The following is a 15,445-nucleotide window of genomic DNA, read 5'->3' on the forward strand; positions in this document are numbered from 1 at the left end:
GTCCCACACAGCCCATGCCACTAAGCACCCAGCACGGGCGTAGGGAAGGACATGGACAAACTCTTGGAGGACATAATTTTGAAAGGGGGTGCAGGCGCAGGCAGGGGAAGCGACTTTCCTTGGGGTTACCCAGCAGGGCCAGGGCTTGCTCCAGCTCCCACCGCCAAAGGCTGGACCCTGCAACAGGCCCGGCGTCCCTGCGGGATCATTCCAGATGAGCAGGGGGTTTGGAGCCTGAAAGACACACAAGGCTCTTGCGTAACAAATCGCCAAATTCGGGAGTAGTTAAAACGCCTCTTTATTAATATACAAACCTAGCAACATTTAAGCCAACCAAAATATTAAAAGAAATAAAGCACGATATAAATACAGCATACATAACAACATGGCCTCAGTGGAGAGCAGCAAACTCACCCTGACTTGTGCGCTTGGGAACAACTGTCTGTGCCCTCCACCACGGGGTCTAGCAATCGGAGCGGCTTTGTCTCCCCTAAACCCCTTTGAATCCCAAAGCGGCAGAGGTGAGACCACTGCTCCCCTCAAAGGCAGACCACCCGGCGCAAGGTTTTACAGTTTAACATTTCTACAACCCCAGATCTCAAAGGGATTAAAAAGCATCCCCGCGCTGCTAGAGCTGGTCTGTTGGCGTCTGCTTGCTGAGACCCTGCGAGGGGAGAGGGAGATGGCTGTAGTGGATAGGGAACCACGCTACTGAAGTTGCTCCTTGCTCTGTTCCACCTCAGCTACATCCATTGCACAACATTCACAAGCATAAGGCACTAGAAAAATGTTTTCACAGGTTCAAACTTCAGTTGTTCTTAAAATTTCGGCAGTAGCACACTTCAGAAGTCCTCCCAGCCCTTTCAATCTGGTCTCGGGAGATTGATAAAAGCATGAAGGGGCTTTGGACAAGAAGATTGGTGCACCTGATAACCAGAAGCAATGGTGGAGAAGGGATGTGTGGTGCAGTTCACAAGATGGCAGTCTCTGCTCGGAAGACCTGCACCGGGTACCTGTCCAAGAAGCAGGGAGCCCTTCTCCCACATTGCTCAGGTCTCCTGTAAAACCGGCGACAGCAGGAGCCGTCACGCGTGCACAGCTGGCAACAGAGCAGAGAGTGGCAGGAAGAAAGCGCATTGTCTCAGGAGCAGCAGCAAGGAGTTGATCTGGGCCAAAAGGGGTTTTCCCCAACTTTTCCCGAAGATGCAGGGAACGTTACCATCAGCCAGCTGCCTGGCAGGCGGTCTGGAAACAACCGCACTCGCAGGGCAGGCATGCTCCTCTCCCACAAGCGCGGCTTGAAGCACGTATCGAGCAGGGACGTGCCCTGCCGCAAAAGCCTGACGAGGCGCAGGAGAACCCGCCAACAACTTCAGGGATGTTAATGTGCCTCCAGTTATACTGGAAGAAAGGCAAAGTGAAACCTGTCCCACTACGGGAAAATTATTTGTAGTGTGGAAGAAACCTCAGTGGTGCGACGGCGAAAGGACTTTTCCCCCTACCTACAAAATGGATCATGCCCTAGTTGGGATGGCTGACGACTCCCAAGTACCTGCTCTGCTTGTAGCAGGTGTCAAGCATCCGTGCGGGAAGATCGGCTGTTATCAGCATTGACAAACCAATACGGCAACCTTTCTCCAGTGCCTCTTTCATTATAATTTACCACTCCTCTTCACGGAGATACCTTATTCCGAACAGATGGTATCTCTGAGCATAAATCAGCATAGCGTGCCATACCTGCAAAGCAGCGCTTTGTTTTGGGCTGTAACTCAGAAGCCAGCCTGACATCGGGAATCCAGCAGAGCTTTGAGACAAACGGGAGATGAGAAGTCTCAGAGCCATCTCAACACTACGGGCAGTGGAAGATCCCCTCCGCTCCTGCTTCTCCTGACTCCTGCCTGCAAATGTCAGCTGGTACAGCAGGGAAGTGTTCAAGCAGAGAATTTTATTTCCTTTAATGCAATGGGACACTCACAGAGTACCAGCCGAGGTTTCTTTCTTTAAAGAAAGAATAAAACCCATTATAGCATGAGTGATATACCAAATAAATCCATTTCTGGGGAAAAAAAGAAGAGGGAAGGTGTCAGCACAGACAGCTGTACAGGCACGGGGGGTCCCAGCTCATTTAGTTCAGTTCGATACAGATTCCAGCCTCAGACCAGCAGCATACTGCAACAGCGGCTTCCACCATCCCCAGTGCTTGCTCAAAAATGTCTGCTGACGTTTGTGTCTGCTCTGTACACTCAGCACACAGCTCTCCAGGAAGAAAATCAAATGGCAGGCACAATCAGTGCCCAAATACCTAAAGCTTTAAGGCATTTACAAATACTTAAAGTTTTTCCTCCCTCAAATGCAAAGACTGCTCTTGCCGAGGGCTATAAGCACACTACAATCACAATGCTTAAGGAAAGTTTAAAGTGCAAAGAAAGTTTTCAAATGCTTTTTAGAGACAGCTTGAAGTCACCTGATGACATTAACTCCTCCTCCCCCAAGTCCTGTTCCCTGACTGAATGTTGAATTTTTTAATAAAAATCCAAACAAACAGTTAATGAAAAGGTAGTTTGAAACAGAAAAGCATCCCGAAATGGGCGTAAAATAACCCGACCAAGTAGTGTAACAAAATCATTTGGGAAGACAAATCTGAAGGTTGTGAATGTTTTGCTGGACGTTATCAGCAGCTAAGTGTTCTGTCTGAAGTAAGAACTACTTCTGCCCTTGCAAGCAACTTCCCCCGCCAAACATGGAAACTACCTTGTTTTTGTAGATCTCTTGCCAAAATGTAACCATTTTGGTTAAAGCGTGCTGGAAGGACAAGGTTAGCCCCAGCACGCCGATGTCAGTGCTGTACCGTTACAGTTAGACACCACTTGCAAGAACGTGCCAGAGAGAGACAAGTGTTTGGAGCACGCTCCCCACCTCTTCCGTGCAGCATGGTTTCATCGGAACGAGAAATGATAGAGGGAAACGTATGTTGGAAATCGAGTGCCACTGCTGCTCTCGCTTCCTCGATAACGCTGTCCCGATTCTGTCCAGAGCCATTGCCATCACTCAGCGCGTGTCCAGCACTATGGCTGCAGAGGAAGATTGTCCCTGAGCTGGGAATCAGGGCTGATCATCTCTCCAAGGCTGGGCTTAAGTGGTTGAGTAATGGGCAAAGGATCAAACCGCTATCACGCCTCTCCTTCCACCTCAGCTCAGCTGCTCTGCCATTCCCTTGCCTGTTTTTATTTCGCCATGCCTCGCTCCCTGATGGGCAAAAGGAACTAATGCGCTCAGGTGCCTGAGGAAGGAGACTGGGAAGTGTTAAGGAGAGCAGGAAAACCCCTACAGAGGGAGAGGGAGGGTTAAACGATGGAATACAGTGGCCACAAACCCGCCTGAGGCTTCGGGTGTTGGTATCTGCACCAACTAAAAGTTGAAGAGCGTAAATCAATGCAGAGAGACAGATCTAGAGCCAACCTGGCCCAGATGATGAAGCACCTGGTGGAACCAAGAGAGGAACCTTGTGCACGAGAGGTCCTACAGCAGCATAGGCTGGAGGTCTTGCAGGAAAAGCAACAAGATCAGTGGCAGCTTGAACGCAACAGCAGAAAGGAGGAATCCAGGCTTACACCAAGACTTGGAGATGCAGTGCAAGTTTCACATAGCCTCCCCTCCTTGCCACAAAATAATAATAAGAAACTGTCCAAAAAGGCACATCAAATCTGGATACTGGAGTCAGCACCGAGAAAACAAGAAGAAACTAAGTCTGGCAAACACAGGTGTGAAAATCACTATAACACACCCTCCTGAAACAGAAAACATCATTCCTAAACACACTGCTTTAATTTTATCCTCAGATCGTTAAATGTGAACAATGAAGTCCCTCTTCTCTAATACCATTTTTACTCAAGCCTTTCAGTACTCACTCAAGGACTAAAAAAACGTAAGAATTTAGGAAAGGACGCAACAAGGGTAAGACAACATAAATACCTCTGGAGAAATCACGTAATGGAAGAGGCTGCCACACAGGTTCCCCACGCTGCAGACGACACTTGGGCAAGCAAGCCCTTCCAGCGTACAGGAATGCTGTACATTTAGATGGATTCACCACTGCCACGCCAGCAAACCCACTCAGATGGTGGCTTCTGGGGTAAGAAAAAACAAGCCTACATGTGCCAAGTGCACGCACCCACAGTGGCGTATCTCCCCACGGGCCACGCTTTCCTTTGTCACTGATGGGTAATAAGTTTATTCTAAAATGGGTTATGCTCAACCTGTAATATTTTAGCCAAAAAGAGGAATTATCTTCTCATACTAAACTCCAGTTAGCTTCCCTTTGAGTGTTTCTCTTGCAAAGTTGCCTGCATGAACCAAATCTACAGGACTGCTCCCATTCTGGACAGCAAGACTCAGAGAACTGATAACACCCTTGCAACTGCTACGCAAGAGGTGCACAGGCAGACCTCCTGCTGCTGCTTCAGCACAGAATGAGGCCGTCACCCCTTTCGCTGCAGAGGAGGGGGATGCTATTTTAGTATTTCCCATCCAAGGTTCACAGTCTTACCATGCAGAATGAGAACAAACCGCCTTTCTCAGCAGAAAGCATTTTAAGGCAGTTTTAAGGATTAGAATCATGATTTATAATTTTATAGTCCACATTATTTACCATCTTAGATGCTAAGACAATGTCATAGCAGCTTCCAAGATCCGATTTCTAATTTTCTCATTTGAAGTTGTACTAAAGGTGGTAACTCTTGAACTGATTTTGTTGTTCTTTTTTTAGGCACTCTACTTTCAGTCATCAGATAAAGGGATTAGAGTCTTACATCACCATTTAATACCTCTGGAAGAGAACATGACACTAGAAGGACCTTCCTCGGTCTCGGTAGCTAGCACTATTTTAAAACATGCTATCCAATTGTCCCCTTGACAGGTATTCGAGTTGGTAAAGGCAAACTATTCTTCAACATTATAAGGTTAAAAATAGCTGCCAGAAATTACATCGACTAAGCTTGAACAGCAGCTGAAGACTACAGGTTCGGATATGAAACAAGAATCAGAATTCATAGCAGGGAAAGCCAGAGGAGGCGTTAATGAGCTGCAAGACTGAAATTATCAAACCACCTATCTCTAAGTCTCAAGCAGCAAACATAACATTACAGAAAGCATCACTCTGGCATGATGGAAAATTATTTTCACGCTCTGTTTTTGGTACTGAAAAGTCAATAGATCTAGACATAAAATAAACCTAGGCAGACATAATGACAAAAGTAGCTCATAAAACACAATTTTGTTGTCAGAACTGCTGTGGGAAGAGACACCCGTATCAAAAGTTGCCTGAGGAACTAACAGGCACCTATAAATTAGGGAAAAGAAAAAATAATCACAAGGAAGAATATAATCTGGCTGCAACTTAAATGATACTTCAGGAACGAGTGGTTGGTAGAGGACAGCATGCTGCTAACTTTCCAGTTTGGTCTTAACTAGTTCTAACTCTGCAGAGAACAAACTGAATGTTCGAGCTAAAATTTCTCTTCAGGAGGTGCATTAAGTACTTCAGCTCACCTCAGCTGTATACACTTTGTTTTCTCCTGAAGAAGTATCATGCCTCACCAGTGACGACAAATGGTCAATAAACTCTTATCAGAAGGGCTGCTCTAAGATACATCCCGAGTATCAGGTATAAAACCCTTTGTTTGGTCAAATGCCTGTTTCCCTGGATAAGGAAGGCACAGCGACATCCCATAAAACCAACGGAGGGACAAGTATTTTTGAGTGACCTGGTGCACTGTTCCCAGGTGACAGGCTGGTAGAGCAGAGGTCCTCCTTGGTACGCACATCCAGCATGGGAATAGTGGGATCTCAGTATCCCTCTATGCGGGAAAGACATGCAAGAAGCGACTGGATTTTAAACTGCTATTAGATGCCTTATGAACCTTTCATTTAAGCAATTAATCCCGACATACCAGGCAAAATTTTAATTCAGAGAGCAATAATAGGGGAATTTGGAATAAATTACAATCTCCGCCTTCAACAGCCATGCAGGGTAATCTCAGCTGCGAGATCCCAAAAAGCTGTCCTACTACGGTCACTACGTTTCAGAGACTGGGGGATTTTTGCATGTCAATTTGAAAGTAAGTTTGAAATCCTTGAAGAGGTCACACACTACAAACGAATTCACCATTCACAAAGGAGAGCACGCTCGAAGAAGTGACATCTACGTTCAACCTACTACACCACATGCTCAAATCCCTAATTCTCTTACACCCTTTCCTGACTCTCCCAGGTTTCACAGCTTCCGTATCACCCTGAATGGGGGAGCTTGCTCTGACAACCTGCTTTAAGGTGTAAAGGTTTTGGACTTTCACCTTTGCTGCCTTAGGGCCATCTGACTCCTTTTGCATGCTGAGAACACCTAGATCATGAACTGGCAGACCAAAGACTCAACCGAAGGCATAACCTGAAGCACCTAAAGCAGCAAAAAGCAAACTTAAAACAAGAACCAGGCAAGGTTTTGAGCTCGTATTTACTGTGATGCTCGCCATTTAACTGGAAAAGAAAGTGCCCAAAAAAGGTTCTAGATCATAGAGAAAGTGTTCATCATGGCTGACAGGGCAGATACCAGTGCAACCTTGTGTTTGAACTCCAGACAGAAAGATGCCGGAGCAGAAAGACCATGACGAGTATGCGGGTGGCAGAGGCAGGGAAAACGTTTAACAGATCTTTTTCAAGTAAATAAAGAGAATCTTTACTTTTGATTGTGCTCACAATGGGAAGAAGATGTAAATGTGTGCAATACAATTCAGCATCCCCCCCACTTCTTTACCATTTACCATCAGTGTTTGAATCAGCACGTTTTGACACCTGAAGAAGGGGTGAATCCCAGCTGCACGGTCTGAAGCATCTGTATGAGGAGCATGATGCAAAGAGCTTTGCTGAAGAAAAGTAATTTATAATCCCACTGCCACACTCCCTACACTCCCTCTATTCAATCCCTTCAGCTGAGGTACTACTAAGAGAGAGAAGTAAGAAGTGCAGCAGATTTGAGGAGAAAAACAGAAGACAACTTCTCGAGTCCAGCAGGAGCTGCTGAGATGCTTTCTCACCACCAGAAGAAAACCCAGTGTTTCTTGCAATACTGCCAGCACCACAGGTGAGACAAATGCTGGGTCTCTTCCTCTAATTTCAAAATAACCACAAGATGTTGTCCCCTCCTGCTGCTCAAGTTCCCCAAACCAACATAAGTTTTACATGAACCTTGCCAGATGAGCTTGACCAAGTCACATAAACAAAGTGGAAGAAAATCCCCACAGAGATTGTACACTGTGCAGCTGAAACAGAAGCAGCATTTCAACATTGCTATTAACATTAAACACTAACATCTGTCCTTGTTAGAAATCCATATTTTTGCTAATAAAAAAAACCCCAAATCTGATTCCTTTACAGAAGTGAAACACACATGTTGATCTTCAAGAAGGCCATTTAGTTTCAGTGACCCCACGCAAAAAATCCAATCCCAACAACAACAACAACAACAACTTACCAGTGCTCCTGTCATCTCAATGATCTGATGATTAAATCTACTTGACTCCCTGTTAGGGAAAAAAAAATAGTGGACAAAGCGGGGCAGTGACAGGCTGGACTATACCAAAACCTGTCTCTTGGCTGCTGCTCACACAACGCTATGTCTCGTGCCAGTGAGGTAGCTGATCGTTCTATTGCTGTGTGCATCGACGCACCGACCCCTCTACAGCGTGATATGAGGAGAGCAGGGTGAAGTCACAGCGTTCATCTGAACTATGAACTACAGGCAGCAAATACCTGCTGTCCCACGCCTTACGCTGGAGAGGAGAGAGGAAGGCTGTAGTCCTCAGGGGTTCACCCGAACCCTTCCCGTCACCACATGGCTAGGGCCTCTGGTGGGGTTCACTCCTATACGGGCTTCCCACGGACTTCTGGATGCATGCTCAGCACTGTGCTTCATCCACTGGGGCACGGGGGAGCCTGGCAAGCAGAGGGTTGAAGGAGGGAGACAGACAGGATCGGGATGAAAATTAAAGTTTTAAAATATACAAAATGTAACACACTGGAAAAAGTTTAAAAGTTACAAGACAAGAAAGAAAAGAAAGAAATATATGGGGTGAGGAGAGAGGACTGGAAGATGGTGGGAGAAGACTCCAGCTTGGGAAAAGGAGCGGGTCAAGTCTAGTCAGCACTACTCCCTCTGGTAGCCACTCAGTTCCACCTCATCCTTGCGGCGACGGTGCGTGAAGAGGGAGCTGAAGGGGTAGAGCTTGGCTTTGGCCTGGAAGCGCTGCCCAGCAATGTCGATCTCATACTCGCCCTGGTTGATGAAGTCAGTTGTCACCACCAGCTCTTCTCCTGTCTTCTCATCAAAGTGCTGCACGAAGCCGAGGCAGACGTGGCGCTCCAGAGTGTAGCTGTAGGCACTGCTGGTGGTCTTGCCCACGTAGCGGCCGTTGCGGAAAATGGGCTCCCCCCACCAGGGCCAGAGGTCCATATCTGTGTCATGGTCCTCAAGAATGAACATGGTAAAGCGCTTGTACACACCGTTCTGCTTCTGCTCCAACAGTGCTTCCTGGCCAACAAACTGCATTCCCTGTGGAGAAAAGGAAGCATCAGCTGATGAAAGGAACACCAACTCTAGCAGCTGCTGAGTTTCAGCAGACAAGCTTACTGCCACAAGGTGAATTTGCGCTTGGAACTCAGGCCCTATCAAGACAGGCCGCTTCTATAAGCAAGAAGCCCAGCTCAGACTGAAGCTTTCCTGCCATGTTTGTTGTTCCAGATGTTAAAAGACACAAAAATATTTGTGAAGTGGGCCTTTAAAAAATTCATTCTAATTTTCACTGTAGTGAAAACATGTCACCATTCTCGTTTTTGCCATTTTTCTCATTCCAGAAGTCTACCATGTTTTATAAACCAGAGGGAAACTGTGACAACACATGAGATTTGTGTCCCTAATCACTACATTCCCTTCTTTGAATTACTCGATACCAGCATTTGTTTTGGCTCCTGCAAAGACGCGAGAAAGAAGGCAACAAGCAAGTGACAGAGATGGCACCTGCCACCACAACAAGCAGGGTACAACTCTACGCTGTTCTATGTTTTAATAAAAACAGAGAACTCCCCTGTTTTAGTAAAAACAGAGAACAGCTGTTCTTGGCACCTATCCTCATATTTAACTTCATTAAATGCCACTTGGTGCACAGGCTGGCTTTTGCTTCATCAGACTGGGAAAACAGCTGGGAGAAACATGAACTCTGAGCACCTGTAAGGTACACAGCACCCTCACTACACTGAGCATTGCACACATGAGCAACACAGGATGCTACATGGATCACTGGGAATGCTGCTCAGGAAGGAGGAAGACAGAGTATTTTTGATATTTCTAGCACCTTTATGAAGTACAAGAATATAAGTTATAGTTACGCACTGCACACAGCTCCATCAAAAAACTGATATACCTACCTACTTGGATGGCAGACTTCCCAGTTCAGTACTGCTCTCCCACCCACCCCTGCTGCCACAGCAGACCCCGCTGCAGGAGGTTGATTTCAGTTTTCCACTGTACCTTTTCCAGCTTGACCTGGAACTCACGTCCACACTCCATAGGAGTGGTAAAGGCATCCAGATCCTGGCCCCAGAACGCAAAGAACTTCTCAATACGCAGGCTGCGGAGCGCGTAATAACCGGCGTTCCGAATCCCGTACTTCTGTCCCATGTTCATCACCTCGTTGTACACGTGAAGGGCGTACTGCAAAGGGTGAAACGCAGAGCTGCAGACAAACGCCAGGAGAGAGCAACAGCATCTGACACACTAGCATGGATGTTACTGTGCCCTGCCTCCGGAGAACAAGAGGTCTGCCCGACTGGAATGCTATACAAAGCAGGCAAACTGCCCCTGGTGCCTGCAGGCAGCTTTCCCATGGTACAGACCAGACATTTCATTACCCTGAGTCAATTTCGAAAGTGTTTCTCATTATGCATGCAAGCAACTCTTTTAATTAGCTAAGGCTACAGTGTACTCTTACCTCTATGGGGATATAAAGCATGAATCCAGGTTCTCCTGTGTGAGTGATACTCATCACACGGATGCCATTAGCATAGCCCACGCTCATCTCCTGCAGAATCAGAGGGGGTGAAATTATCCAAACTGGAACACAGCACAGCGATCCAGGAGCACAATGCATAATGCAAACCACACTGGCCAGCCCTCTCCCCTTCCTCCACTTCACCACCGGCACATACTTGCAAAGAATTTAGATTTAAAAATTCAAATAGTGGTACCACATTATCCAGACTTCTTAATCACTTCATGACACTTGGCAATAAGCCTTGGAACTAGGTCAGGAAAGGCTTGTATTCTAGATATGAGACAGAAGTTGAATGGCAGCTATCTGCTCAGTCTTTTAACGTGACAGGAGACAATAACTCCCGAGTCACCGATCCCAGCGGCCGCTCTGACTGACAGCTTCATAATTGATTATATGAAATATGCCAAGATATCAAATGGCACCAAGCCTACAGTGAGTGGAATACTGAAAACAAATGCATATTCACCTATATATTTAGCAAGCAGAACCCAAAGAGAAATCGTTAAAGTGAACCTAGTGAGTACGTTACCAACCTAGCTCGGTAACTGCAGTAAATCTATATGTAAATCTAAATTCTCCTCTAACTACCCAAAACATAATTCTTCCCCTCCTTCCACACATGCTTCAAAAAACCTAGCAGGGTGAGGAGGAAGGAAGCACAGTCACTCACCTTGCAGAAGAGAGAGGGGAAGTGTTCTGGAGTTATCGGGGCATACGACAACTCTGACAAGACATCCACAGCACGAGGGCCGATAAGATTGAGAGCTAAAGAGGGGAAGATAACGGTATTAGGATGAGACTGGAGAGGTCTTGCCTGGTGTCTAACTTGCATATACACATGCCCCAGTTTCTAAAGTCTTAGTGTTTATTGAACTAACAGGTACATTTACATTTTAGAACAGAGGAAAGTCATTAAACTCTCTCTCCTGACAGTCCGCAGGAAAGGAAAGCTGTCTCCCAGCTCATGGCTTACTAGAGGGAAGTCTCTGAACTGCGGTTTTCATCCAACTGTTTGGAAAGGAGACCCAGCCACCACTCTAGACACCTTAAACAATTAATTGGCATGCAGCACAAGACACCATTTGTAGTTTCAGGCTGTTTAAGGAGGTCTGCTTTCAGTGATTTCTTACCTGTGTACTTCCAGGTCACGTCTTCCATGGTCAGGTTACTGTCATCGGGCAAGCGGTTCTTCAGCCAGGCCCAGCAATGGACTTGTTGGTCAGTAGGGGAAATCATGAAGAAGCTGGAACAGACAAATGGAAACCAAGAAACAATGAATGGTCTGCCACAAGATGATTCAGTTCATTCTTTGTTCACTAACTACTGGAGCCATTCAGCAGCTTCCAAGCTAACAGGAGACCAAAACAAGCTGGTTTGCGAAAACCACAGCTAAAGTCTCTGGATCAATGCCATCACATCTGTCATGGCAAGAAACCCCAGCCTTCCAGCGTTAGCAGTAGTCTGGTGACAAGAACTGACTAGAAGGGGAACACAGGCAGTTCTACAGAAAGTTCACAGGGTATCTCAAAAGTCACAATCATTTTGCAGAAGGTATTCACAGGCTCTTCGCCACAAGTGATTCTGTCTACTTGGGCAGTCAGAAGAGTGCTTGGTTCACACAGCAATTTCTTGTTTCATCAAAAGACTTTTCACACACAATGGTGGTTATTATTAACAGTTTCCAAAAACAGAACTCCACTTGATATGTGAAAATGAGCTACTTGTTGTGTAAGTCTCTCTCACACAAACTGCGAGTTAAAGTACATTACTGACAGAGATAACATCTGCAGAAATGACTAGGCAAGGAGGAAAGCTACTGTTTTCACACAGAGAAGGACAATACTTTTACGCAATACATGAATGCAGACAGAATAGGAAGAGAAAGAAAAGCTGTTTCTAATTGAAAGAGCAGCAAAGAATGCTTTCACACCAATACAGTGAAAGCACGCATAGAAAATGGCCCAGAGAAACAAAACCAACATTCAGCTGGGACATGCCCATGAAGAAGTTTTTAAAAATGAGAAATGCCAAAGAGAGCCCAAACTGTTGAGTCTAAGGATGAGATCCTGTGATCATGTCAGTTTGCACCAGAGAGCACAGAAAAGAACCACGAGAGACTGCAGAGCTGAGAATTAGAGTACCCATACTGCAATGAAAGTTGAAATAATCAAAAAATAGTATTTTCAGCATGCAATTCCAATGAGGAGATTGGCCAGGAGCCAATGAGGAACCGTTTGGTTTGCACTTTAAATGATTACCTAAATTAATAAACTCTAATGACTGCTGAAAACAACTTGTCTTTCAATTGAGAAATTAAACATCTGAAGACCTAACATTTTGTAGAAATCTATGTTCATCTGTAGTCCCAGAAAAAGGCGTATTTTGCCCAATACTGGTAAATTTGAGAGCTCCCTCTCATTTGATTTACTGAATTAGGAACATAAGTGGAGAATCAAGACTTTTCTTTTTTCTTTACAAAGGGGAAAAAAGTTTATGATCTCCATTAAGAGGTTCTTAAAGGCTCTAACACCCAAAGGGTGATGGATAAAGATGCTGTCTGCGTACCTACCTGCGTTTGCTCAATCGTGCTATGCTGCAGTCATTCTCATAACCTCCTTTCTCATTAAGCATGCCTGTATGCACAACATGCCCAACTGGCACATCCAGGTCATTTGAGAAGAGATACTGCAGACTCTCCAGGGCCTGGTCTCCTGTGGACTACATGAATTGAAAGGGAGAGAAAGTCAGACAAGCTGTCTGAGCCATACAAATCCGCTGGGGCAGTTTAAGATCGCATCAACGTCCTGGCCCAAATTCTTTCAATTTGTAATGATAGTGACACTGATGTCTCAAGCGTAATAGGATACAACGTGACATAGCGCCTGAGGTCAAATTCTATTTATAGACTAAGCTGGTATTTCTATAAACTGGGCCTTCGACAGACAGAAAGCAATCTGTGCTAAGTATTGTGGTACAACCTGAATTTGGTCATACAGCTTGACTTCCTCTGTCTATCCTCAACAGGACACACAGAATTTTGCAAAAGCAGTCAATAAGAAACTAAAGGCCACTTTCACCAGGCTGATGCTTTGTCACTTCCCAGGTACTTACGCTTATTTCAAACTTGGTAAAAGATGACATGTCAATGACACAAACCGCTTCCTTGCAGCACTTGACTTCGGAACCCACAATATCAAACCAGTCTGGTTTGTAAAAGGTTTTGCTCTGATCCAAATCCAGCAGATCTAACGTAAAGAATCAAAGGGACAATTCATCAAGTGGATGAACTAAGATCTTACATAGACCAATAGGGATGCACTAGGCAGAGGAAAATATGATCTCACCTTTCCCAGGTGGGACAAAATATTTGACTCTCTCAAATCCGTGCTTCTCCATCCACCTAGCTCCCTGGGCATCCAGACGGTCGTACAATGGTGAAGTACGCAGCTGCCTGCCAGTCTGGAAGTCCCAACGGGGAACTTTCAGATCACACATGAGGGCTGCAACGGTTACAAAAATCCATTATTAGGCTAAGTGATTATTTTGATCGAAAATTTTCTTTCAGATTACCAATAAACATACTTACTACTATCTGAACCACTAATGAAATTCCCTCAAAACAGTCCTGACCTTTCTTTTCCATTTTTGGAAACTGGCAAATCTATTTTGATCCATTTATAGCTATTCAAAATCAAAGTAACAATATTTGCACAGAACGCCTATATTTACAATACTTACAGTCTCATGACAATACTTACAGTCTCATGACAATACTGTCAAGACAACAAACACTCTCTGTTTTTCATGGTCATGTTGACTAGCATTAATTATGCATGATTCTTACCTGACAGCACACTATATCAGACACTTACCATTTTGACAATACTAATGCTGGGTTGGCAACCCACAGCTACAAGGATCATCTAATTTACCTTCTTAAATATTGGCAGTTCAGCCTTTTCTAATTATTGAAGCTTTTCCAAATGGCTCCTATATCTTTTCAGCCAATATAGAATATTCTGATTTAGAAAACAAGTTACCCGAATACATGTTTAGCATCCTCCCTGGTTACCAGTGGGGAGTAATAACTCAAGGATGCTTGAATACTGCTTTATAAATGTTAAGTTACTACGTAGGTCATAAACCGCTTAAAATTGAAGATGAGCCGAGCATTTCTTACTGAATACTTCTATTGGTTTTGCCTCATAGCTAATGATTTAATGATTTTATTGGCATTATCTGGTATTGGTACTCCTGAAGGAGTAGGCAGAGGGAAGAATAGATTAGAATGGAAACATAACATCACAGAAATTGAATATAGTACTTATCTTGTAAAACCTAAAGTGATTCTGTAGCTATCAGAATCGAGATTTGTATTGGAAAGCAACTGCAGAATAATGCCAAGAGTATAGAGAGAGGAAGGTCAAAGCATAAGGTTTTTATTTCCTGGATACAGCAGGGCTAAGAGGTTTACCCAACTTCTCTGCTTTCACCCAACACGTGTTTTTAGTTTAGACATGGTATTCAAATAATCGTTCATGCTTTGCAACTTGTGGAGCACTTCATACTTCTATTTGGAACTTGAAAAGAAGTTGTCGACATTATCTCAGGACAGATAATCAAACAATAGGAGGAAACTAAGTATAGTTTTAGACAGGAACAACAACATCTCGAATCTGTTCTGCAAGGTATTTATCGCAAACTTTGACAGGAGAAAGCAGCATATGTCTACGAAGACTTCCTGAATGATGTAAGATAACTGGATCACATACTCATAAGGTGGAAGTGACAGTATTTCCACACTGTAATGATGTGTAAAGAATAACAATGGTTGAGACATCATAATATTCCCAGTTAATACCTTGGTATTGTTCTATTAGGCTGGAGTCCTACAAAGACATGCACAAATATCCCCACACCACAGGCAAAGCACAGAAACAGGAGAAAGCATGGTACCAACAGCATTTCTTTAAGAAAAGTTAATAAGAACACTGCCAATACAAAAAACCACCATCCTTTCCTTTCTCCTGGGAAGAGGCTGTATTGCCACAAAGGAGGCCAGGAAGAAGGAAAATGGTTCTCAGAGTGATGACAGAAGAGAGGCAGGGCAGCAAAGAGGAAAATCTTGGACATCCTGGCCAGCGCTGAATGCAGAGACCTCACTTACGCATTACTTCCATCACACGGTGACGGAGGAAAGTGCGACTGCTCTGAAGAGTACCAAAACGTTTCAAATCCAGAGGCCAGACATTTTCTGACGGATATCCATTTACCATCCACTCTGCCAGGTACCTGATGGAAGAAGTAAAGAAAGACTGAGATATCAGCCAATGTCTTAAGGGAAA

The 15,445-nt window shown here is 44.7% G+C and overlaps 1 protein-coding gene across 1 annotated transcript in view; it reads right to left on the reverse strand.

Moving 5' to 3' along the window:
* Positions 1 to 7,949: 7,949 nt before the first annotated feature.
* PDPR (pyruvate dehydrogenase phosphatase regulatory subunit) overlaps positions 7,950 to 15,445 on the reverse strand; it is a gene marked incomplete at its 5' end in the record, with an annotated part of 12,083 nt that continues 4,587 nt past the window's right edge. The window contains 9 exons of the mRNA XM_009581279.1: positions 7,950 to 8,602; positions 9,578 to 9,760; positions 10,038 to 10,127; positions 10,771 to 10,865; positions 11,231 to 11,343; positions 12,670 to 12,818; positions 13,212 to 13,345; positions 13,445 to 13,600; positions 15,268 to 15,392. Of these exons, the coding sequence (XP_009579574.1) occupies positions 8,198 to 8,602; positions 9,578 to 9,760; positions 10,038 to 10,127; positions 10,771 to 10,865; positions 11,231 to 11,343; positions 12,670 to 12,818; positions 13,212 to 13,345; positions 13,445 to 13,600; positions 15,268 to 15,392 (1,450 nt within the window). The remainder of the gene's footprint in view (positions 8,603 to 9,577; positions 9,761 to 10,037; positions 10,128 to 10,770; positions 10,866 to 11,230; positions 11,344 to 12,669; positions 12,819 to 13,211; positions 13,346 to 13,444; positions 13,601 to 15,267; positions 15,393 to 15,445) is intronic.

Source organism: Fulmarus glacialis, unplaced genomic scaffold (assembly GCF_000690835.1).
Source record: "Fulmarus glacialis isolate BGI_N327 unplaced genomic scaffold, ASM69083v1 scaffold36027, whole genome shotgun sequence".
In the NCBI taxonomy this organism is placed as follows: Eukaryota; Metazoa; Chordata; class Aves; order Procellariiformes; family Procellariidae; genus Fulmarus; species Fulmarus glacialis.